This window comes from Pan paniscus, chromosome 13 (assembly GCF_029289425.2).
Source record: "Pan paniscus chromosome 13, NHGRI_mPanPan1-v2.0_pri, whole genome shotgun sequence".
NCBI classification, from domain to species: domain Eukaryota; kingdom Metazoa; phylum Chordata; class Mammalia; order Primates; family Hominidae; genus Pan; species Pan paniscus.
The window spans coordinates 81,367,744-81,389,996 of NC_073262.2; the positions used below are offsets into that span (position 1 = coordinate 81,367,744).

The 22,253-nt window shown below is 38.4% G+C and overlaps 1 protein-coding gene across 1 annotated transcript in view; it reads right to left on the bottom strand.

Moving 5' to 3' along the window:
• Positions 1-22,253, bottom strand: part of TTN (titin) — a 280,746-nt gene that overhangs the window by 195,574 nt on the left and 62,919 nt on the right. The window contains exons 45-76 of the mRNA XM_063595464.1: positions 18,338-21,118; positions 17,280-17,558; positions 14,683-15,246; positions 13,879-14,160; positions 13,500-13,778; positions 12,791-13,069; positions 12,416-12,694; positions 12,011-12,298; positions 11,617-11,895; positions 11,243-11,524; positions 10,870-11,148; positions 10,482-10,760; positions 10,102-10,380; positions 9,690-9,977; positions 9,278-9,556; positions 8,850-9,131; positions 8,474-8,752; positions 8,077-8,355; positions 7,686-7,964; positions 7,296-7,583; positions 6,771-7,049; positions 6,276-6,557; positions 4,954-5,232; positions 4,554-4,835; positions 3,449-3,727; positions 3,045-3,332; positions 2,607-2,885; positions 2,235-2,513; positions 1,848-2,126; positions 1,447-1,734; positions 1,035-1,322; positions 115-396 (exon numbers count right to left, since the gene is read on the bottom strand). Coding sequence (XP_063451534.1) covers positions 115-396; positions 1,035-1,322; positions 1,447-1,734; positions 1,848-2,126; positions 2,235-2,513; positions 2,607-2,885; positions 3,045-3,332; positions 3,449-3,727; positions 4,554-4,835; positions 4,954-5,232; positions 6,276-6,557; positions 6,771-7,049; positions 7,296-7,583; positions 7,686-7,964; positions 8,077-8,355; positions 8,474-8,752; positions 8,850-9,131; positions 9,278-9,556; positions 9,690-9,977; positions 10,102-10,380; positions 10,482-10,760; positions 10,870-11,148; positions 11,243-11,524; positions 11,617-11,895; positions 12,011-12,298; positions 12,416-12,694; positions 12,791-13,069; positions 13,500-13,778; positions 13,879-14,160; positions 14,683-15,246; positions 17,280-17,558; positions 18,338-21,118 — 11,787 coding nt within the window. The remainder of the gene's footprint in view (positions 1-114; positions 397-1,034; positions 1,323-1,446; positions 1,735-1,847; positions 2,127-2,234; positions 2,514-2,606; positions 2,886-3,044; positions 3,333-3,448; positions 3,728-4,553; positions 4,836-4,953; positions 5,233-6,275; positions 6,558-6,770; positions 7,050-7,295; positions 7,584-7,685; positions 7,965-8,076; positions 8,356-8,473; positions 8,753-8,849; positions 9,132-9,277; positions 9,557-9,689; positions 9,978-10,101; positions 10,381-10,481; positions 10,761-10,869; positions 11,149-11,242; positions 11,525-11,616; positions 11,896-12,010; positions 12,299-12,415; positions 12,695-12,790; positions 13,070-13,499; positions 13,779-13,878; positions 14,161-14,682; positions 15,247-17,279; positions 17,559-18,337; positions 21,119-22,253) is intronic.

Here is a 22,253-nt window from a genome sequence, read left to right on the forward strand (position 1 = left end):
TTGAAGAATTGCAACCAAATAACCTTAATTATCCTTTTATTTTGGAACTCATAACTTTGCTAAGAGCCCACATCAGAGGAGAATAAAGAAACGAAGAAGCTTAGTGTGTCTAACCTTTCACTGTCAACGCTGTGCTGCAGCTGGCGTCACCAACACCATTATGAGCCTCACAAATGTAGTCCCCGCTGTCTTCAGCACTAGCTTCATTGATGGTAAGCAATGCCACAGAATTAATGAATGACATGTTGTATTTCCAACTTTCATGAAGTTCGCTGTCATTTCGGAACCATGAAACTTTGATTTCTGGGGAGCCACTTATTTTACATTCCAGTTGAATGGATTCTCCCTGCTTTGCAACTTTTGAAGCTTCTAATTTCTTAACAAACTTTGGAGGTTCTAGTAAACCAAACAAAACAGTCAGTAAGGGATATTTATTATACATGTTAAAAGAGCTTGTTTTTGTAGCTGAAGATCCCATAAATTTATATTTAAACTGGTTTGTTATTAAGAATATACTTTCTGAGGATTTTACGGTAAAATAAGTTATCTTTTAAGTTAAATAATCTCATAACTTTTTTTTTAGTTTTTTTAAATTTATTATTATTATACTTTAAGTTTTAGGGTACATGTGCCTTTTTAATAGAGAATTTAGTTGATTCTTTTTTTTAGTTTGACTATGTAAGTTAAAACATAAAAGTTAATGTATTATAGATGTATTTGATCAACATTTAGTAATGATAAATCAGAATGCCATATAACAAGAAAGCATTAAAAAATGGACTAGTTAAAACAACATTTAACAAATTTCAATTAAACAATACTTTTTGATAAGATTACACTTAGAGTTACACTAATGTAAAGAACAATATAAAGAGAAAACACAACTTTGATTAATGTTGCCTCCAACACTAATACACAAATTCTAACATGTCCAGTTAGTTTATCTCAAACATTTAAAAACCAAAGAAACTTTTATAAGACAATTATGCAAATATGGTAAGGAACAAATATTGTCAAAAGCCATGGAATGATACCTTTTACACTGAGCTGAGCTGAGCACATGTCTTTGCCAACATCATTGGTTGCTTGGCAAGTATATTGACCGGAGTCTCCTTTGCCTACTTTAAGAATTCTCAAATGAGGAGTGTTTCCCACACATGTGATTGTATAGTTTCCTCCAGGACGGATCTCCTTGTTATCTTTTGACCAAGTGATTCGCATCGGTTGAGCACCAGTAACATGACACTCAAAATCAGCACTTTCTCCAGCAATAACATCTATAGATACAGGCTTGATGTCAAAGAAGGGAGATTTCTTGGGTTCTGGAGGATGAGAAGAAAGGCAATGTGTATTTTTTGTTTGTTTTTTTGCCATTGGTCGTTTCTACTTTGACAATGAAATATGAAGCCACAGTTTGCAAAGAAAAAGAGTGACGTGTGAACAAACCTCTTGCTGTGAGTCTAGCACTAGAAGATGCTGTTCCAAGTGGGTTGGAAGCTGAGCAAGAGTACTGGCCAGAGTGACTCAAGTCAGTTTGCAAAATTTTTAAAGTTGCCACATTATCTACAAATGAAGTCTGTAGATTTTCATCGTCTCTTAAAAGTACTCCATCTCTATACCAGCACACTTGGATGGGTGCAGAGCCATTTAATCGACAAGTGAGTGTAACAGGTAACCCCACAGTTTGTTCAATGTCCTTTAATTGTCTTGCAAAAGAAGGTGGGAGTTGGCGCTCTGTAGGGAGACATGTAATACTTAAGGTGTTAGGAGATGAAATGAGAAGTTCACCATAAAGATACAAGAGTTGAGGAAAAAAGAATTTTTTTTAATTTGTAAAATATCATCACCTTGAATTCTGAACACAGTCTTAGAAGAAGCAGTTCCTATACTATTTTCTGCTTTGCATGTGTACTCTCCACTGTCATTGATGTTCACTTTATTAAAAACAAGTGTGGCCACATTGTTTGTAAAGTAGGTCCTGTATTCAGGAGTTGGCCGTAATTTGGTATCTCCTTTGTACCAAGACACTGTAATTTCTGGTGTCCCAGCAACTTGGCATTGTAAAGAAACCGAATCTCCAACTGCTGCCTCCAGAGGTTCCAGTTCCGTAACAAAATAAGGCGGTTCTAAGGAAGAAAGGCTCACAGTCAGCAACTGGAATTAATGAATATCAAAGAAACTATGCTACATGTTAGAAGAATGCAAGTGATTTAAGAGACAATAAGACAACGCACCTAATGTAGATACCAGAGCTCCACAAACATCCCTTCCTGCCTCATTTTCAATCTCGCAGGAATACTGCCCTGCATCTCTTTTTGTGCTATTCAGAATTTCCAGGATACAAGTTTTCTCTGTTGTGACTATGTTACATTTTTCAGAGGTAGTTATGTTAAAACCATCCTTTTTCCAAGTGACAGAAATTGGAAGTGTTCCAGTGTAGGTGCTCTCCAGAATTATGGACTTCCCTGGTTCTACAGAATGATCACTTAATCTCTTCAAAAATGCAGCTGGTTCTAGTAAGTGACAAAGCACAGCAGTTAAACACAATAAAAACACAAGGATGTCCGTATACAGAAAACAGAAAAAGTGAATCCACTTGAGCAAACCTTTTACAAAGAGACAGGTAGTGCAAGATGCTTGGCCAGCGTTGTTAGAAACCACACAGGTGTATTCCCCACTCTGAGATATGTCAATATTAAATAATTCCAGTTCTGCCACAGTGTCTTCAAAATAGATGTTGCACCGGTCTCCTTTCACTAGTTCTCTGGCACCTCTGAACCAGTTGACTTTGAATGGAGGGGTTCCTCTAATAACGCTTGTGAAGGTTACATTTTTGCCTGGTAGTACTTCCAAAGGTTCAGGTTCTTTCACAAAAGAGGGTGGTTCTATATAGACATGGAGAACAATTAAAAGATCCTGTAAGCTTCAGATGGAGTTGCAATTTTGAATAAAACATTAGAGCACTTTCAAATGTTTGTCAACATAGACGTGCACCTGAAGAGGAATTTGTAAGAAATTCCTTACAAGTTTGACTGTCTACTGACCTTGTACAGTTAGCACTGCACGACATTCATCAGACCCAGCGACATTAGCAGCCACGCATGTGTAATTGCCCATATCTGAGGAATCCAGAGAATTCAACTGCAATGTGCAGACATTATCTGAAAATGTGGTTTGGTACTTTGCTCCACTGACAATCTTGGTTTTCTCATGAAACCAGGCAACTGAAATAGGTGATGATCCAGCTACTTTGCATTCCAAGATGCAAGAAGCACCTAACACCCCACCAGTATTTTTCAGTCTTCGTGTGAAAGAGGGAGGAACTGCTCGGTCTGTGTGAGGAAAGGTAAGAGACTCATCATGATTTGAAAGAATAGAAGAGACTTGAAAGAAGGAAACTTGTAAAAGGAATTTGCATAAGCAACCAGAAGAAAACAGCAGAACTAACCTGAAACATCAACCACAGCTGTGCAGCTGCTTTTCCCAACATTATTTTGAACCTGGAAAGTGTATGTGCCTGCATCTTGCCTTTCAACTGAGAGAATCCTTAAGGAAGAGATTTTGTTATAGAAGCTAAATTTGTGTTTTTGGCTGCTGGTCAACAGCTTTCCATCCTTGTACCATTCAACAGAGAGTTCTGGAGTGCCAGCCACCTTACACTCCAGAGTGCACGTTTCTCCTACAGTCACCGTCATCGGTCCTGCCTTCTCAACAATGACTGCGGGCTCTGAAATAAAACATGATATCCATCTGTCAAAGTCTGGGATCTTTACTCTGTCTCTATCACATTCACTAAGATTGTTTCTCCCAGTGAGATGGTTATGTTAGGGTGCTCTCTCTCTTGACTTTAAAGTGTGATTCCATAATTACATGCAGTCATAGAATTATAGCTATTTTTTATTTTAATATTTTTTCTTTTCAGTTTTTTCTTTATTTTTTGTTTTTCCCACCACTCTTGCTGTCGTCTTATGTAGCAATTATTCTTAAGAAATATATGTTCGTGCATGACTCAACTTCAAAACAATTTAAACAATGTGCATTAGATAGTATATATTGATTTCCACTTGACCCTCTGTAGATCAAAGTCTACAGGTTATTGTGAATTACTTGGTATTTTTGCTCTACCTTAAGGTGCTAAAGACAATTCTTTGAAAGTTGTTATTCAAACAATTGTTTAATTGTCATTAATTTTATGTGGAAGCTTTGCTATCAAATGCCAACCTTTGGAGTTCTTGTTAGTTTTAACAATTACTCTTGTAGCACATGCTGGGCTCTGTATTCTTTCATGCTTAATCAAAGAGAGTCATGATTGTATCTGCTAATTGATTAAGACAGGTAGTTATTAAACAATAAAACAGATGTCTAATTTTTGTTAGAATCACAGAAACAGAAAAGAGTGTTTGAAAGATCAACTATGTCTTTCCTCTAGACCTTTCAAATAGATGAGGATAAATATAGTTCTAGAAGAAACTCAGAAAAAGAATCTGCCAGTAACTCTTAGTAATTCATTCCAGCATTTGACACCAGTTTCTATCGTGGGCTATTGTACCAACCTAAGACCGTCAGTGTGGCCATGTTCTCCCTCATTCCACCATCATTCTTGATTTGGCAGATATACTTTCCAGCATTAGCTGGCTCTGCTTTTGCAAACTGTAGAGTTGCAACATTTTCCACAAATGTAATCCTGATGTTTTCACTTTCTCTAATCACTTCTTCCTTCTCTTTAAGCCACTGGACAAAAATAGGCTGGGCGCCTTCTATGGATGCTTGTAATTCAGCAGGCTGTCCGGCTACAATGGTGAGGCTGTTCAGTTTGGAGACAAATCTTGGTGGTTCTGAACAGGAAAAGATGGATGGAAATTTTTGAAAAGATTGTCCAGATCATGCGAGAGTGAAAAAAATAGGATTTTGCACATTTATGACATTTCTGCCATGTGGATGAACTATATTTACCTTTCAATTTTACAGTACAAACACAAGTATCACTTCCCACTTCATTCTGTGCTTTGCAGTGGTATTCACCGATGTCTGAAGTGTCCACATTGAGAATGTGAATACTTGTGTGGAAGTTTTTGGATGCAATCTTGTATTTCTTGCTGCTTCTGAGTTGCCGCTTGTCTTTGTACCATACCACCTCAAACGGTGGTGTTCCCGAAAGTTCACATTCAAGACTGACTTCAGCATTTTTAAGGGTTTCTACTATAGGAGGGAAGCTGCTAAAAACAGGTGGCTCTGTAAAAAACAAGAATTTCTCATGAATTGGGCTACTGAATTTCACAGAATGAAAATTTTTTATTTGTCTTTAAATTGGAAGAAAGGTTTAAGATATTCTAATGGGTAAGTAGAGTCCAGCACTAACACTCTCATGGGATAACAGCCTCAGAAGCCATTTGCCTTCACAAGATAACCAGCTAGATGGGCAGAGAACACAGATAGATCCTAGATGTCGTTACTGAACAGTTCAACATTCTATCTACTACACCTTACTGATGTATCTTAGGCTACAAAGATTGATACAAAAATTGTAAACAAGCAAGTATAGCAATAAATAATGATTTGCATGAAGTATGGAATTCTAATTTCAAGGATGATTTTTTTTGTATATGTTCTATAACAGACACTTGGAAGTCATCACAACATCCGTGATCTAAGTCTTCCATTTCAGCAAATGATTACTGCAATAATTGTCTTAAAACAAGACAAACTTGGCCTTTGTGACAAAAAAAAAAAGCACTGGAAAATTGCAGCAAAAAAATACAGATACTATTTGTACCAAGGTATAGTCATATAATTTTTAAAGGATAGGAAGTGATCCTTGAGAGAGAAGGAAAAAATATCATTGTCCTGTTTTAAACGTAAGTTTAAAACCTGTATTGCTTTCACTTTGCATAGATATAGTAAAAGTGCTTGTTATTAATGATATAGATTATAGTGAGAATGATATATCTGTAAGTTGATTGAAAGCAAAAGACTAATTTTAAAATGCCTACTTCATTTTTTTGTGCAGTTTTGAAACATCACGTTTGATGTTTGGCAAATGTGTTGAGGTAATCAGAATTATGACACTGGAATAACAAAAATATTTCATAATGACTAGTTACATGTAAGCAAAATTCAAGAAGGAAACCATCTAAAAAGGGAAATAATACTAGCTCAGAAAAATATTCTATGATCTCAAATGGAAACTAAAATGATAGTAAATGAATAAAGAGCTATAATACCCAGGGGAGAAGGTGGTTTTCATTTAATGAGAAACACAAGAACAAGATGTCTACCTTTTACTATAACCTTGGTACTGCAGCTTGTGCTGCCAGCGGGATTCTGAGCCTCACAAATGAAATCTCCACTGTCCTCAGTACTGAGATTGTTCATCTGTATGACGGCCACTGAGTCAATGGAAGTCATTCTGTACTTATCACTGGCTGGAAGTTCATGTTCATTTCGGAACCACACAACTCTGATTTCTGGGGATCCAGCTATCTTGCATTCAAGTCGTGAAGAGTCACCTGCTTTCACAATTTTGGATGCTTCTAATTTCTTTACAAACTTTGGTGGTTCTAAAGAGTCAGGAAAGAGGAGAGTATGAGGGAACAGAAATAAATAACAATAGTTAAATTAGATAGTATACAGGGAAGAGAAAAACATGAGCAAATACTGTTTACTATGTTAGAAAGAATACTACTTTCTTGATTGTTTAGAGACATTGTAACTGAATACAGAGAACCAAAGACACAGTCAGACAGAAACATAAAGGAATCAAATTTGCACACCTGTCACAAGCAACATCGTAGTACAAGAGTCGCTACCAACATCATTGGTAACATGGCAAGTATACTGTCCAGTCTTAGAAGCATCCACTGAGTAGAGATTTAAGAAGCTAGTCGACCCTTCCAAGCCAATGAAACATTTAGGACCTGAGACAAGTTCCACATCATCCTTAAACCATTTTATTTTAAATGGTGGTGTTCCTTTTAGTATTGCCTTAAATTCCACTGTAGAATCAGGTATGGCTTGCTGTCGCCCAGGTTTCACTAGGAAGCTTGGTGGTTCTATAGATTTTAAGAGAGATATATTTAATTAAATTGCTTGCAGTTGAATTATTGTGACAGTTTTATGGACATTTAAGAAAACACTCTTGGAAAGAGGCAATGGCTGAATATTTCTTGAACACAATGAATATGTGTCTAAAGAACCAGAATCATAGAGATTTTAGCTCTAAAGGATACAAAGGCAAGAGTGATACATTTAAGAAGCATTCACAAGGAAGAATCGAGAAGAGGTAAAGAAATTCTAACCTTTCACAGTTAAGATGCCACTGCATGCATCATCTCCTGCTACATTTGACACTTTGCATGTGTAATTTGCAGTATCTTCTAATTCCAGATTATTAACTTCCAGAGACACAGATCTCTCATGGCACACAAGTCTGTATTTTGCACTTGTAGATATTTCTTTTCCATCCTTAAACCACTGAGCACTAATGGGAAGTGAACCAGACACCTTGCACTCCATATGAATAGAAGAGCCCAGAACTTTATCCATTTTGGTTAATTTTTTGGTGAATGATGGAGGAATATTTTGATCTGTCCAATGCAAACAGCAAAACACATCCATTAATCTCTTGCTATTTGTTTACAAAGGACATACTATAAGTAAGGGAAGCTGACTGGGGTGAAGATACAAACCTAGCACTCTTAAGTAGGCATCACAGCTACTGCTTCCAAAGTCATTTTCCACCTTGAAAGTGTACTGACCGCTGTCCTGCTTCATTACTGACTGAATTCTAAAACTGGCCACGTTATTTTCAAAACTCATTGAAAAGTATCTACTGGGAACTATTTGTTTCCCGTCTTTAAGCCATTTCACTTTGAGTTCTGGTGTTCCAGCCACAACACATTCCAAGGTCATGGGATCTTTCTCCGTAACATCAACTGATTTAGCTTTCTCTATGATTTGAGCTGGTTCTGTAGTAAAAATGAAAATGTGGATGAGTTACATTGGTAACTCCACTAGAAATAATGTCTGCTAATGAAACTGTCGCTATAGACTATCTTTGAAAGAGAATAGCTTACAAACCTTGTACTAAAAGGAAAGCATAACACCTCTCAACTCCTGACTCATTCTTGGCTTGACAGGTATATCTCCCACTGTGTCCATTATCCACACTTCTGATTTGAAGTGTGGCCACACTGTCCACAAATGAAATATAGACATTATCATCTTCATCAAGAATCTGATCATCCTTTAGCCAGGTTATAGAAATAGGAGGAGAACCTGCCACGGTACTCTGAAAGGTGGCAGAACTTTTCAAAACAGTAGTGGTATTTTCTATCTTCTTAATGAACGATGGTGGTTCTGTGATTAAATAAGACAGTGTGAAAAGAAGAAACATATTGTAACTCCTACCCATAATGATAAGATTTAAAAGCGTTACACAATTTTTATTTGGTAGGCTGCTTCTTGTATAACTGACCTTTCAGGGCAACTCTAGTACTGCATGAGCAGCTGCCGCCTTCATTGGATACAATGCACTGGTATTCCCCAGTGTCTGAAGGGTCACACTTGGTTATATGGAGGTTAAACACAGACACTCTGTCGGTCAATGTGTATTTTTTGCTGCTTCGAATTTCCCTGTTATTCTTCAGCCAAGTGACTTCAAACGGAGGTGTTCCCGTAACTTCACACTCCAGCTCCACATCACTATATTTTACTACCTCCACAGGCTTCAGCTCTCTGATAAAGGTGGGGGGTTCTAAAGATTCAAAAGGAAGACAGTAGCTTACTCAAGGGAAGACCCCAAACTTATCAGGCAGCACAGCCAAAATGGAGAATAGATTCCATTCACGAACCTTTCACTTTGAGTTCAATGCTGCAGCTCGCCGTGCCTGCGTCATTTCGAGCTTCACAGACATAAGTCCCACTATTTTCTACCCTGGCACCAGAAATCTGGAAAGTGGCTAAACCATCGATGAAGGAAATGCCATGTTTCTGAATGGCTGTTATTTCATTCCCGTCTAGATACCAAGACACTCGGATTTCAGGAGTGCCTGTTATTTGGCACTCAAATGTTGTTGACTGTCCATTCCTCAGCACTAAGACTGGACTGGGCTTCTTAATGAATTGAGGAGGTTCTAAAGATGGAAAAAGAATTGTGATGTGGAATATTTTTAAAAACAGGTCACCGGGCAAAACTGCTGTCTTAAGCGTTCCCCCCCTGCCCACCCCCAGGCAAGAAAATCTAGACAAGCAAGAAAGTGAGGAGATGTAGAGACCAGACCTTTTACAAAGAGAGTGGCTTTACTGGTTGCTGTGCCAACATCATTGCTTAGTTGGCAAATGTAGGTTCCAGAATCGGTAGCTTTGGCTGCAAAGAGCTCTAGACTGGTAGAGGTGTCATCCTTCCAAACTGAGCGGGCTGCTCCTGAGTGTAACTCTTTGTTATCTTTAAACCACTTTATTGTCATGGGTGCAGTGCCACCCACAAGAGCCTTTAACTGTACCCTTGTGTTGGGATTGACATCTTGTGACTGTGGCTTTTCCACAAAGTAAGGGGGTTCTGAGGTGAAAGAAAAAAGAAGCAAAAGAAAATAGGAAGTTTTATTTTATAACTTAGCAATAAAGGTGAAAATTTAGAAATGAAACAAAAATATTTTGTAAGTTCTTGATAAGTGGAAATAAAATTTGCCAACCTTTGACTGTCAGATGCCCACTGCATTGGTTGTGCCCTGCCTTATTTGTGGCAGAACAAGTGTATGTCCCACTGTCTGTACCTTCCAGCTGGCTGATTTCCAAGAAGGCAGTATTGTCATGAAAAGAGAATTTGTACTTTTCACTAGCTGATATTTCTTGGTCATCTTTGAACCACTGGATGCTTATGGGATGTGACCCAGCCACTATACATTCTAAATCAATGAAAGAACCTTTAATGCTGTCCATTTTCTTCAGCTTTTTGGTGAATGAAGGAGGTATGATAAGATCTATTCAACGAAAAAGCAAACAACAACAAAAAAAGGTCAATCTACTAATTTTTTTTTTTTTTAATTTTAAGGGAAGAAGGAGCATGGAAATGCCCAATCCTCTCTGTAGAAGAACAATACCAACCTAATACATTAATTCTAGCCTTGCAGCTGCTCCTCCCAACATCATTTTGGACCTCGAAAGTATATTCTCCACTATCTTTCTTTTCTGTAGAAATAATCTTCAGTATTGAGACTGTATCAGTGACACTGATTTTATATTTTGAGCCCAGGGTCAGTTCTTGGCCATCTTTAAACCATTTGGCTGTAATCTCCTTAGTCCCTGAAAATTTAACCTGCAAAGTGGCTGGGTCTCCTTGGGTGACATCTATAGACACAGCTTCCTCGGTAATTGTTGCAGGTTCTGTAGAAAACAAAGGGATAGATGTGGGTTGTGCATTACCCTGCTGAAAGGCTTACATCTGCATTTCTTCCTCAAACCCAAGGCAAACGTTCTGAACCAACCTTTTACTGAGAGTAATGCAGAACATCTTTGTATTCCTGCATCATTTTTGGCCTGACAGACATATTTCCCATCATGCTTGACTTCAATGCCACTGAGGTACAAACTGGCCACATTGTTCTCAAAGGTCATTCTTATATTATCGTCTTCAGTGATTTCATCGTTGTCTTTTAGCCAAGTCACCGTAATTGGCAAGGAGCCCTTCAGAGTGGCCTGGAAGGCAGCTGTGCCTCCCCGGAGGGAGCTGGTACTCTCGATCTTCTTTATGAAGGATGGGGGTTCTAACAGAAGAATGAATTCTCAATCAATATTATCCCTATAGCAAAAGTGGCTTAAAAAAAAGAATTGACTCTTCAGAAAAGCCAGTCCCTCACTGGAACCAACACGAACCTCTTAAAGTCACCCTGGCACTGCAGATGCTGCTGCCCACCTCATTGGTCACCCGACACTGGTATTCGCCAGCATCTGCAGCTACAAACTTGAGGATCTGCAGGCTAACCAGATGATCCTGAATGAAAGTCTTATACTTTCTACCACTTCGCAGGATTGTGTTATCTTTGAACCAAGTGATCTCAAAGGGAGGAGTGCCTGCCACCTCAGCCAGCAACATGACATCGTACTCCTTTAAGACTTCAATTGGCTTAAATTCCTTGGTAAAATAAGGTGACTCTACAGTAAAAAAGGAATGATTTGCATTAAGGGAGGAGGGGTCTGTGCCATGGGCCATAACTTTGGCAACACAAGAGGCAAAGTGAACACAAACCTTTGACTATTACAATGCTACTGCAGTGGTCACTGCCAGCCTCATTTTGGGCCTCACACATATATTCACCACTGTCTTCGATGCCAACATCTGTCAGTCTTAGAACTGCAGTAGACTCCACAAAAGACATTCTGTGTTTGCTGCTCTCCTTAATTTCTCTATCATTTGCAAACCATATTATTTTAATTGGAGGGGTACCAGTTACTTTGCAGGCTAGCTGGGTGGCATCTCCTTTCTTTAACAGCTGTGATGGCTCTAACTTTTCAACAAATGTGGCAGGTTCTGTGGAAGGAAGGAAGTTATTAAGAAATGTGAGAAAGAGGAAAGAATTTATAACAAGGTTAGCACAAAGATGTCAAGAAAACAATGCAAACCTTTTACAAACAAGTTTGCACTGCATTCCACCCCTCCAGCGACATTGCTGACTTTACATGTGTATGTGCCCGAATCAGAGGTTTTTACTAAATAGAGTTCCAGGGAACTCTCTAAAGCTTCTTTGGTAATATAGCAGCTTCCACCAGAAACCAGCTCTTTGTTGCCCTTAAACCATCTGATTGTGAGAGGAGTAGATCCTTGGAAAGTGCTCTTCAGGCAGACTGCTGAGCCAGGCAGAACATCCTTTGAGCCGGGTTTAGTTACAAAACTGGGTGGTTCTGAAGAAGGGGTATAAGAAAGAATTTCAAAGAGTTAAGAGGGTTGATCTAAGGGAAGATGACTTAATTTGAACATAATCTTTAATAAGGATAAAATGCAAAGTCTCCAGCCAACCTTGCACAATCAGGGCTCCACTGCTGTCTTTGCTTCCCACGGAATTTGTGGCTCGACAAGTGAAATTCCCTGCATCATTCATGTCTACTCTGATGATCTCCAAAGAGGCTGTGCCTTCCACAAATGCTATCCTGTATCTGTCAGAAGCAGCTATTTCTTTGCCATCCTTAAACCAGGACACCCTCATGGGGAGGGAGCCTGCAATTTTGCAGTCCAGTCTGCAGGTACCATTAACAACACTATCCACGTTGCGCAACGGTTTGGTAAAAAATGGAGCAATGTCTCGATCTGTGTGTGGCACAAGAAGGGAGAAAAGGTCAATATAGAAGAGTGCTCAGTGATTGACTTTAGGCCATTTGTTGGGTTTCAAATGCATACGTAGCATCATTTTCTAAAAATACTAACCTAATACAGTGAATGTAGTCTCACAGGAGCTGCTGCCCACTTCATTGGAAATCTCAAATGTGTATTGGCCACTGTCGTGCAGCTCAGCTGAATAAAATTTGAGCTGGGCAACATTGTTTTTAAAACTTATTCGGTACTTTTTACTGGCGACCAAGGGTCTCCCATCTTTGTACCATTTGGGCTTCAGTTCTGGCGTGCCTGCCACTGTGTACTCCAGTGTGGCGGGATCTCCTGCTGTCACCTGGATCAGTTCTGCTCGCTCAATGATTTTGGCAGGTTCTACAATGGTATGAAATAGTTAGCACCCTAAATGCTTGTTAGGGTTTCACTTTAATTCTAAACAGCAATTTGAGGTTTAAATGTTCCTACACAAACCTTTAACTATTAATTCCCCAACAGATGTTTGGCTTCCAGCTTCATTTTCAGCCAGGCACGTGTATTTGCCTCCAAAACTAATCTGAACATCAGGGATTATCAAGACTGCAACACCAGTGGAAAAGCTCATTTTGATTTTTCCGTCTTCTCTGATGACCTCTTGACCTTTCATCCATGTGACAGAAATGGGCTCTGACCCTCTCACAGCAGCTTGCAGGGTAACGGTTTGTCCTGCTAGTGCAATCAAATCATCTACTTTCTTTACAAAGGTTGGAGGTTCTAGTTAAGGAAAGAGAGCATATAAAACATATCAATTCCCAAACACTTTCAACACCATCTATATTTAAGAGTTTTTTCAAGATTATATTTATCTTGTCCCAATACTACTATTTCATAGTGTTAATTAGAAGAAGAAATAAAAGTTAAGAATAATTATAATTCCATCCAAGAGACAGAGGCATAGATGATACATGTTTGTCAGCTGACAAAATGGCTTATTATTCCCTTTTGTTATAATAGATATTTACACTAGTCTCGGGAAAAAGACCAGGTGAAAGTTACTGACTTTGTTCCCAAGGTCCCAGGTCAAACCAAGACAAAACAAATTTAAAGGATAGGACAAGAGAAGAAAGTACCAGTTTTTCTTCCATGGGGTAAGAAAGCTAGTTTGACAATTTATTAAAGAGACATTAGTTTTTCAAGCACTAACCTTTGAGTAAGTGGGTTGCCATGCAGCCGCACTTGCCGACTTCATTAGCAACAACACATTCATATTCACCAACATCTGCACTATTAAACGAAAAGATCTCCAGACACACAAGAGACTTCTGAGAAAACAATCTGTATTTTTTACTACTTCGAATTTGTTTCTTGTCTTTGAACCAGCTAATTTCAAATGGTCCAGTGCCTGAGACTTCACACTGAAGTAGAGCATTTGTTCCTCTCACTATGTCTGCAGGCTCAAGAGTTTTGATGAAAGAAGGAGGTTCTACAAAAGCATGAAAGCATTGTGTAAGTAATGGGTAATAAGTAATTAAAAGGGAAATCTTTTCTCAGAAAAATACTGGATGGAAACTCAGTAAACAAACCTTTGATAACTATTTCAGTACTGCAGCTATCACTGCCGACGTCATTCACTGCTTCACATGAGTAACTCCCACTGTCTTCAACTTTTACATCCGTAATATCAAGTATAGCCTCAGAATTGACAAAATACATTCGGACTGTGTTACTTTCACTGAGTTCTTTGTTATTTTTAAACCAAGTAACCTGGATCACAGGTGAGCCTTTCAGCTTGCAATGGAGGCGTGCTGATTCACCTGGGAGCATTAAATAAGAGGGATCCACCTTCTTCACGAAGGATGGTGGCTCTACATGAAGTTTACAAAAAAGAAAAAGGAGAAGATATCTGAAACATAAACTCCGCAAAAGAAAAGTAGACATATACAACAAAGAGACCCAACACACATAAAATATCTCCACAAAATTTCTGTAAAAGCTGTGGTGCATTTAATAGGTTCCTATCGTTCTAAGACACTTTCCCAGTCTCTTGATTTAAAATAAAACAACAATAAACAGACTACCTACACAAAGAAGAATTTTATAAAAGAAGATAGTTAAGAATTGCTCAGACACTTGGAGTTTTTTCTTAGAAGAAATTTTAAGCAAGCTTTGTTAATAGCAGACAATTTAAAAGAACAAAAGTTAAGTGAACTTTGAAGAGGATTAAAAAAATAAAATCAAACAATGCCAGGACTTTCCCAAACCATAATGTTTGCTGAATGACATTATTTTAATAACAAAGTGTACTGACTGAATTGTTTGCCAACAGTTTTTCTACTGAGGATTCCTTGCAGAGAAGGGACTAGAAAATACATTCACACGTTTCTTACCTCTGACAGTGACTGTGGCTGAGCAGGAGCTGCTTCCAGCCTCATTTGAAGCTGTACAGACATAGGTTCCTGAATCTTTCAGTTTGGCCAAAGGAATCTCAAGTGTTGCTATTTTATCTTCAAAACAGATCTTATAATCTTTCCCTGGGGGGAGTTTTTGCCCATCTTTGCTCCACGTAACTGTGACTTTTCTGTCTTCATCTACTTGGCACTCAAGGTGGACCTTCTTATTGATAGCGGACTGCACAGGCTCTAATTCTTTAATGAAATGTGGCTTATCAATGATGATCAACTCTGCTTGGCAGATGTCTGCTCCAAACTTGTTAGAAGCCTTACAAGAATAAACTCCTCTATCTTGAATGGTAAGGTTTGAGAGTTCTAAAACGTGTTTGTTTTCTGCGTCGGAAATCTTTCGGTTAGGTGAAGGTGAGAGTGCAGCACCATCTTTCTGCCAAATGGTTTCTATCACAGGAGTCCCTGTCACTGTGCAGATGAACTTGGCTGCCTTACCCACAAAAGTTGTAAGGGACTTAGGTCTGGAGAGAAAGGTTGGTGGATATGCCTCTGCAAAAGAAATTTTTCCAGCATTACATTTAGTCCCCACCAAAGCACTTGCTGTAATTATATATTCCAAGACAGAGAAAAGATGAGTTAAGTCTTTAGATAGACGTGAGCCATAATTTAAAATGGAGTAATGTGTTAATAAGAACAAAAGATTGTCAAAGGAAAGGGATGAGAGTGTTCTTTATAAAGGAGCAAGACATCACTTTACTTGTCTCTATCAAAGAAAAGACAAGCGTTCCTTTATTAAGTAACATTGCTAAAGATTTGTCCATTTTAGTGGCTGCTTGTTTAATTATTTGATAAGCTATTGAGCTGATACTTTAATTCTGCAAATTAGAAGATTATGTAAGGAAGATAAAGAAAATGTATTTGACTCTTCTGAAGAGTAGGGATATTAAGTGATAAGAAGATTGAAGTAGTTTTGTAATGTCTTTCTAACCCTCATGTCAACTGCCTGGAAATTCTTATATGGCTTAACTATGAATGCATCCTCTAGGCCAACTCAAACTTGTAAAAATATTTAATAGCAGCAACTTCCCCTTTCCATTCTGCATCTTGAAGCCAGACTTTCAGAACCTCTCTTTTTAATTTTTTTAAGTCATCCTCCTTATCCTTTCCTCTTATTATCTGAAGCTTCAATATTAGTCGCATTCCTAAATTGACCTAATTTGAGTAAAGAAACTTCCAAACGCGTCAGTATTAATAATATCATGTACTTGGTTTTATGGAGACATTTTGACCAGAGTGAAAAGCACTGGTTGGGTCATCATGGGCCTGGGTTTTTCTTAGGATCACGTAAAAGGATTGTAGAGAAGAGGAAGCTATAGGGAACCTCATCGTTTTCACATTCAAGAGATGTGCTGCATTTGCCCTTCCCCTTGATATTCTCATTGACAAAGAAGACCAAGGGACAGCCTTCCCCAACAGTCCAAGTATGGCTTGACTGCACCTCTACCCCTGTTCTCAAACCACAGTTCATACTCACACTTTCTCTTGGGAAGAGGGAAAGAAAGAAAAGAAAGAAAGAAAGATAGAGAGGAGGGAGGGAAGGAGGGAGGGAAGGAAGGAAGGAATGAAGGAAGGAAGGAAGGAAAAAAGGTAGGAAGAAAGGAAGAAAAGCTTGCTACTAATATTTTGGGTAATGAAGGCATTCAAATATTTGATGAGTGTTAACTATTTGAAAGTCACCCTACGTATCAATTAGAAAATTGGGAATAGGATATTTGTGTAGTCGTCTTATTTTCTTTCTTTTTTTTTTTTTTTTTTTTTTTAGGTGGAGTCTCGCTATGTTGCCCAGGCTGGAGAGCAGTGGTGCAATCCTGGCTTACTGCAACCTCTGCCTCCTGGCTTCAAGCAATTCTCCTGCCTCATCCTCCCAAGTAGCTGGGACTACAGGTGCGTGATACCACGCCTGGCTAATTTTTTATATTTTTAGTAGAGATGGGGTTTCACTGTGTTAGCCAGGATGGTCTCGATCTCCTGACCTTGTGATCCGCCTGCCTTGGCCTCCCAAAGTGCTGGGATTACAAGCGTGAGCCACCGTGCCCAGCCGTCTTATTTTTAAATTAGTAAAAATGCCTAGAGAGAATCCTAGTTTTCAGTCCTATACTAGCTCCCTGTCTTACATTAGGATTTAATTTTAGACTTAGACACTGACTTTTTTAAGTTTGTAATTCTGTTCTTAATTGGTTATTTGATTTAAAATTTTTAAATACATTGAGACATTATTTTTTTTTAGTGGCACCAAACTGTCCTGATATGTTTTATATGAAGGGCCAAGCTGAGCTCATTTGATTACTTAACTTTGTTCTCAAATAATAAATTATTTTTTCTTTGGTCAGTAGTAGAAATGTGACTGTAAATAATGATTTCTTATCCCATATAGGCTCTGCAGTACCTACCTACCATGTTACTGCCTTGGTTGTTGGTCTCTCCAGTTGGTAATACAAGCATTTCCCACACATGTACAGAAAGCAAAAAGGACAACAATATGCAATGAAGTGACAACATCTGTGCCAATGTATGGCATTTACCTGTCACAGTTAGTGTGGCTGTACAGCTGACACTGCCATACTCATTGGAAGCTTTGCATGTATACTCGCCGCAGTCAACCACCTGGGTTCTCAGGATTTCAAGGCTGGAGATATACTTTGAAGATCGAATAGAACACTTGTCACTCTCATAAATTTCTCGGCCAGCTTTAAACCACTGGAACCGGACATTGGGAGCACTTTGGATCTCACAGGTGAATTTGGCTAGGTGGCCCAGTGCTACTTCCAGGGGTTCGATTCTCCTCTTGATCACTGGGGCAGCTGCAAAGGGAAGTAGAGTCCATTAACATGCCTCCTTATCAGGCATATGACATTTTTCTTTTTCTTCTAACTTTTGTTGCTGTTAATGGAGTAAAACAGTTGAAATTGGTGAGATGGATTACAGCAGTTTAAGGCAAGTGACTGGAAAATGAGAAACATCATTGAAGGCAAAAGAAGACAATAAGCTTTTTTAAAAAAAACATATTCAATCATTGCTTTGCAGTGAATTGTGAAAAAATGTGATGCTATTGGATTATATGCATAACAACATGATATATTCTTTAAATATACCATGCTGAATGGGAACACTGAAAATAATGTGAAGAAACATGATATACTAAATAAAGTGATGAAGTGAAACGACAGCAAAAAATAAACAGAAAAAAGAAACAGACAACTAATCATGGTTATTTTAAATCTAAGGGTGAGACCAGTGATTTCAGAGTGGCTAGGTGTTCACTGATACTTTTTATTACATATTATGAAAGTTATCTTCATATGAAAATTAACTAAAAGCTTATCTATTGGTATTATGAAACATATGAAAACATGTTTTATTTTTAAAATAAATAGTACCATGGATATGATAGCATAGCACCCAACAGGGCAGTAAGGGAAAAGGTGAGTTCATAACCATGATTATGTCTGTGATTTCATTCTTACTCTAAATAAATTACATTCTGGAAGTGGCAGATAAGTGAAAATTTAAGTGATGCAAGCTAAATCATTACAATCCAGTGAATGTTAGCATTTGATCTATTTTATCCTTAAAATCCAACCTCTTTTTACTACAGTGAGTTTGGCTGAAGTTGCTGTTTTTCCGCTGTCATTCAAGGCCTCACAGACATACTCTCCTTGATGGTCTTCGGTATTTACTTTGTCGATGACTAGCGTATATGTATTTTGATCTTGTAAACACTTGAACTTTTCATCTGAAGGCACCAGTTTATTCTCAAAATACCAATTCACCTCTTTAGCATTTGTTATGGATGTTGTGAGGTGTACAATATCACCTTCCTCAGAAACAGTGTCCACTAAAGGTGTATGTATCATGGGGCCATCCTCTTTGATTAAGCCACCCTCAGCTTCCTGTATCTTTACTGTAGCAACCTCCTCAGTACCACTTTCAGAGGAAGACTCCTCTTTTTCCTCTGATGGTTTCAGACTCTCATCTTGTTTTTCGTCAGAGACAACAGCTGAAGCAACCCCTTTAGTGACAGGTGTGGCATCCAAATATTTAACCCTACTTTGCACGTTAAAATAACTGACCTCTTCAGTTGAGATCAGATATTTAGATTCAACTTCTGGTTCAGTAATGGGTTCAACCTTCTGTGAACCTGAAAAAGAATCCATTTCTTCTTGCAAACTTGTTTTGGCTCCTTGCTGAATTCTAGGACCCTCAGCTGTTAGGATGTTTATTTCCTCATATATAATAGCACACAAAGCATCCCTAAGTTCCATTTTCAGGTTAGCCATTTGAGGATCAACATCTTCAATAATTATGGTTACTTCTTCTGTTACAGACTTTGCCGAAGTAACAAGGTACATGCACATGATGTGTCTGGGCTCTTGGGTGATGTTTACAGCCTCGACCTCCACCTTTTCAATGTTTCTTAGCCACTCAGAGAAAAGACCTGGCTGCTCGCTGGCCACGGCTGCTTGCAAAGCCCGGCGGATTTGAATTTTCAGGTTTAATCTCTGCTCTTCTGGAATACCAGAAAGCAAGCTTTCCTTAGAAAGAATGTCCCTTCCCTGTACCTCCTGCACTTTCTTTATTGCCACGGGCTCTCTTTTAGACTCAATGATTTGGTCTGGGGGCATCACCACGTTGTCAGAATGCTCTTCTTTGAGCAGTACCTGCTTTTCTTCAAGTGCTAGTGGAAATCTTAAGGACTTGCCTTCCTCAATTCTGACCGCAGAATCTTGCCCTGCATTTTCCAGTGGATTTGCACTTTCTATCAAAATTTTACCTCCTTCTGTGCATGAGTGTTCTGAAGGGACTAGGGGCTCATAGTTTACCTGAGAGATCATGACATCAGGACTCTGGAGACTCTCCACGTGTCCCTCAGCTAAGCTCTGACTCAAGATGAGCGCACTTTGTGCCTCTTGCTTTTGAAGAGTCACTCTTTGCTCTCTGTTGGTGTCAGATACTGTCTTTTCTTTTGGTGAAAGTACTTCCTCAGCCACAGAGGTTAGATAAGAATGCATTGGAGGTTCTATTGAAGACTGTGGATAATTCCCTTCAGGTTCAGCTAATAAAGTTTTCAGAGGCTCAACTGTTAATGAATTAATTTGTTCTATGGACATGGCACTTGGGAAGATTTTCTCGGTATCTGATAGAACTGCCTGTGTCTCAGGCTCTTCAGGCATTAGAATACCTTCTTTGGAGAAGGTTTTCTGGGACTGTACAATCTGCAGCTGTAGGTTGGGAGATGGTTCCTTGAGAGGCTGAAAGTGAATACTGCCATTGATGCAAAGAAATTCCCTGGTGCTTTCAGGAGTGAGCTTGTCTTGCTCCAAAATGGATTGCAATTCCTGAGCTCCCAAAGGAAGCTGACTGCTCAATTCATTGGCTTTAGCAATATGCTCATAAGATAGTTGCTGGTTTTCTTCTGTAATTAAAGCAGCTTTCAAAATGGTGTCTTTTACAAACGTTGCAATTTCCTGCTCTGAGTCAAGTGCTTCAACTGCGGGACCCTTTAAGGGTGTCTGTGGAAAATCCTCAGGAGCCTCTGGTGTGGACTTTGCTTTGCAGGGGGTATCAGTCATGTCTGTGTCTTCCAGAAGCACAAGCAGCTCTGCTGCACAGGTGGACTCACCCAACATATTCTCTGCTTTACAGACATAGAGGCCACTGTCTTCCCTCTGAGGGTCATTGACAATGAAAGTTCCAGAGCCATCAGGGTTATGAATGATAGTGTAATAAACACTGGTGCAAAGCTGCTTGTTTTCTTTGAACCATGTAACAGTAGGGGCAGGCTCTCCAACCACTGTGTACTCAAAGATGGCAGGAAGCCCTTGAGCACAGCGAATTGGTTTTAACTCCTTAAGGAAGTGAGGAGGACAAGGACCTCCCAGCTTTTCCAGAGATTTTGCCACTGCTGATTCTGTTTCAGTGTCTTTGTGACCCTCTCCTTTGGAATTAATTTTTAGATAGGCACTACATATTGTCTTTCCATAGTCATTACTGGCCATACATGTATACTCTCCCTCATCCTCCAATTTGGTGAACAGAATGATCAGGCTATGATCATCACCGTCAAAAACAAATTTGTAGTCAGCAGAAGGGGTTAATAGCACTCCATTAAAGAACCACTGAATTTTAGGTTTGGGGATGCCAATGACAGTTACAGACAGTGTAGCCACATCCCCCATGCTTATATCAGCATTTGACACTTCTTTGATGAAAATTGGGCCAGTGCCTTCCTTTTCGGAATCAAATTTAGTTGAGTAAACTGGAGATTCAGACAAAAGTTCAAGTGTTTCATTTATTTTAGATAATTGAAGTTCGGCGCTATGAAGTCCTTCTTCCTCGGCAGACAGAAAAGAACTAGAAAACTCTGTATGGGGAAAAATGATTATTATTTTACTACAAAATTTTATTTAATATAAAAATAGAAATCAAAGAATTAGACACCAGTTGATGGCCTTCTGCTTTATTCCTGGAATGATTAGATTATTCCAAGATTAATGTATCAAAAAGCACATTTCTAAATTTTTCTTAGCTTAACATATAAAATTATGCAAAATTATAGATACTGTACAAAAGCAATTTTTGATCCACTTCATCTGTGATAGAGTTCATGTTTTAAAAATGCTCTCATGAGTTTTTCTTTAGATATAATTCCAATTTTAAAGTTTGAAAAACTGCTAATTAGTTATAATAATCCAGCATTATTTAAATCAACTTCTAAAAAGATCCAGAATTGTTATTTATATTTAGAGTTTTCTTGAGTTTAAGAATAATCTTCTTTGTTAAAGACTGATGATTTCCAAAACAAACCATTGATGTTCTAATTACTGCCTCTAAAGTCATTATTAAAAATAAGAGGCTACAGGAAATGTTTAATTTGGATTTGTAAGAGAACCACTGTTTTCAGTTTCTAGAAATGCAGGCCTTCTTTCATCTATGTAAATCACCATATTACTTGAACAAAGCCTTTGTAATAAGGCATTAGCCAAGAAAATAAGATAATCAAAAATAAGAGAAAACAACTCCAATATTAAAAGTTCATTGTATTTTATTGTATAAGAAAACCTATACAGAACCACTGAGCAAGAAACAAAGCAGTGCATAACAGAGACTCTTTAAACAGTATCCTGGATGACAGGATGAAAGACATGTAATTTTAAACAAGGAATTCGATTTTTTATTAAACCTCTTAGCTATGTAGAACAGGCCTGTTATTAGTAGTTTTATTGCCTTAGCAAAAGGCAGTTTTATGATTTTATTTGGTGACTTCACTTGCATCACATGAAATAGACTTACACCTTAATTCCTTTCTGTTCTAGCATATAAGTATTAGAAGACAGGACTCAAGTGTCTGCTGGCTGTAAAAATACTGGAGAAACTCATCTATAGCATGCAGAATACATATTCAGGTATTTATTATTTTAAGTAAACCATAAAACCATTGATAATTTTACATATTAATGGTGATCACTTAACTTCGCATTTAATCTACAATACATAAT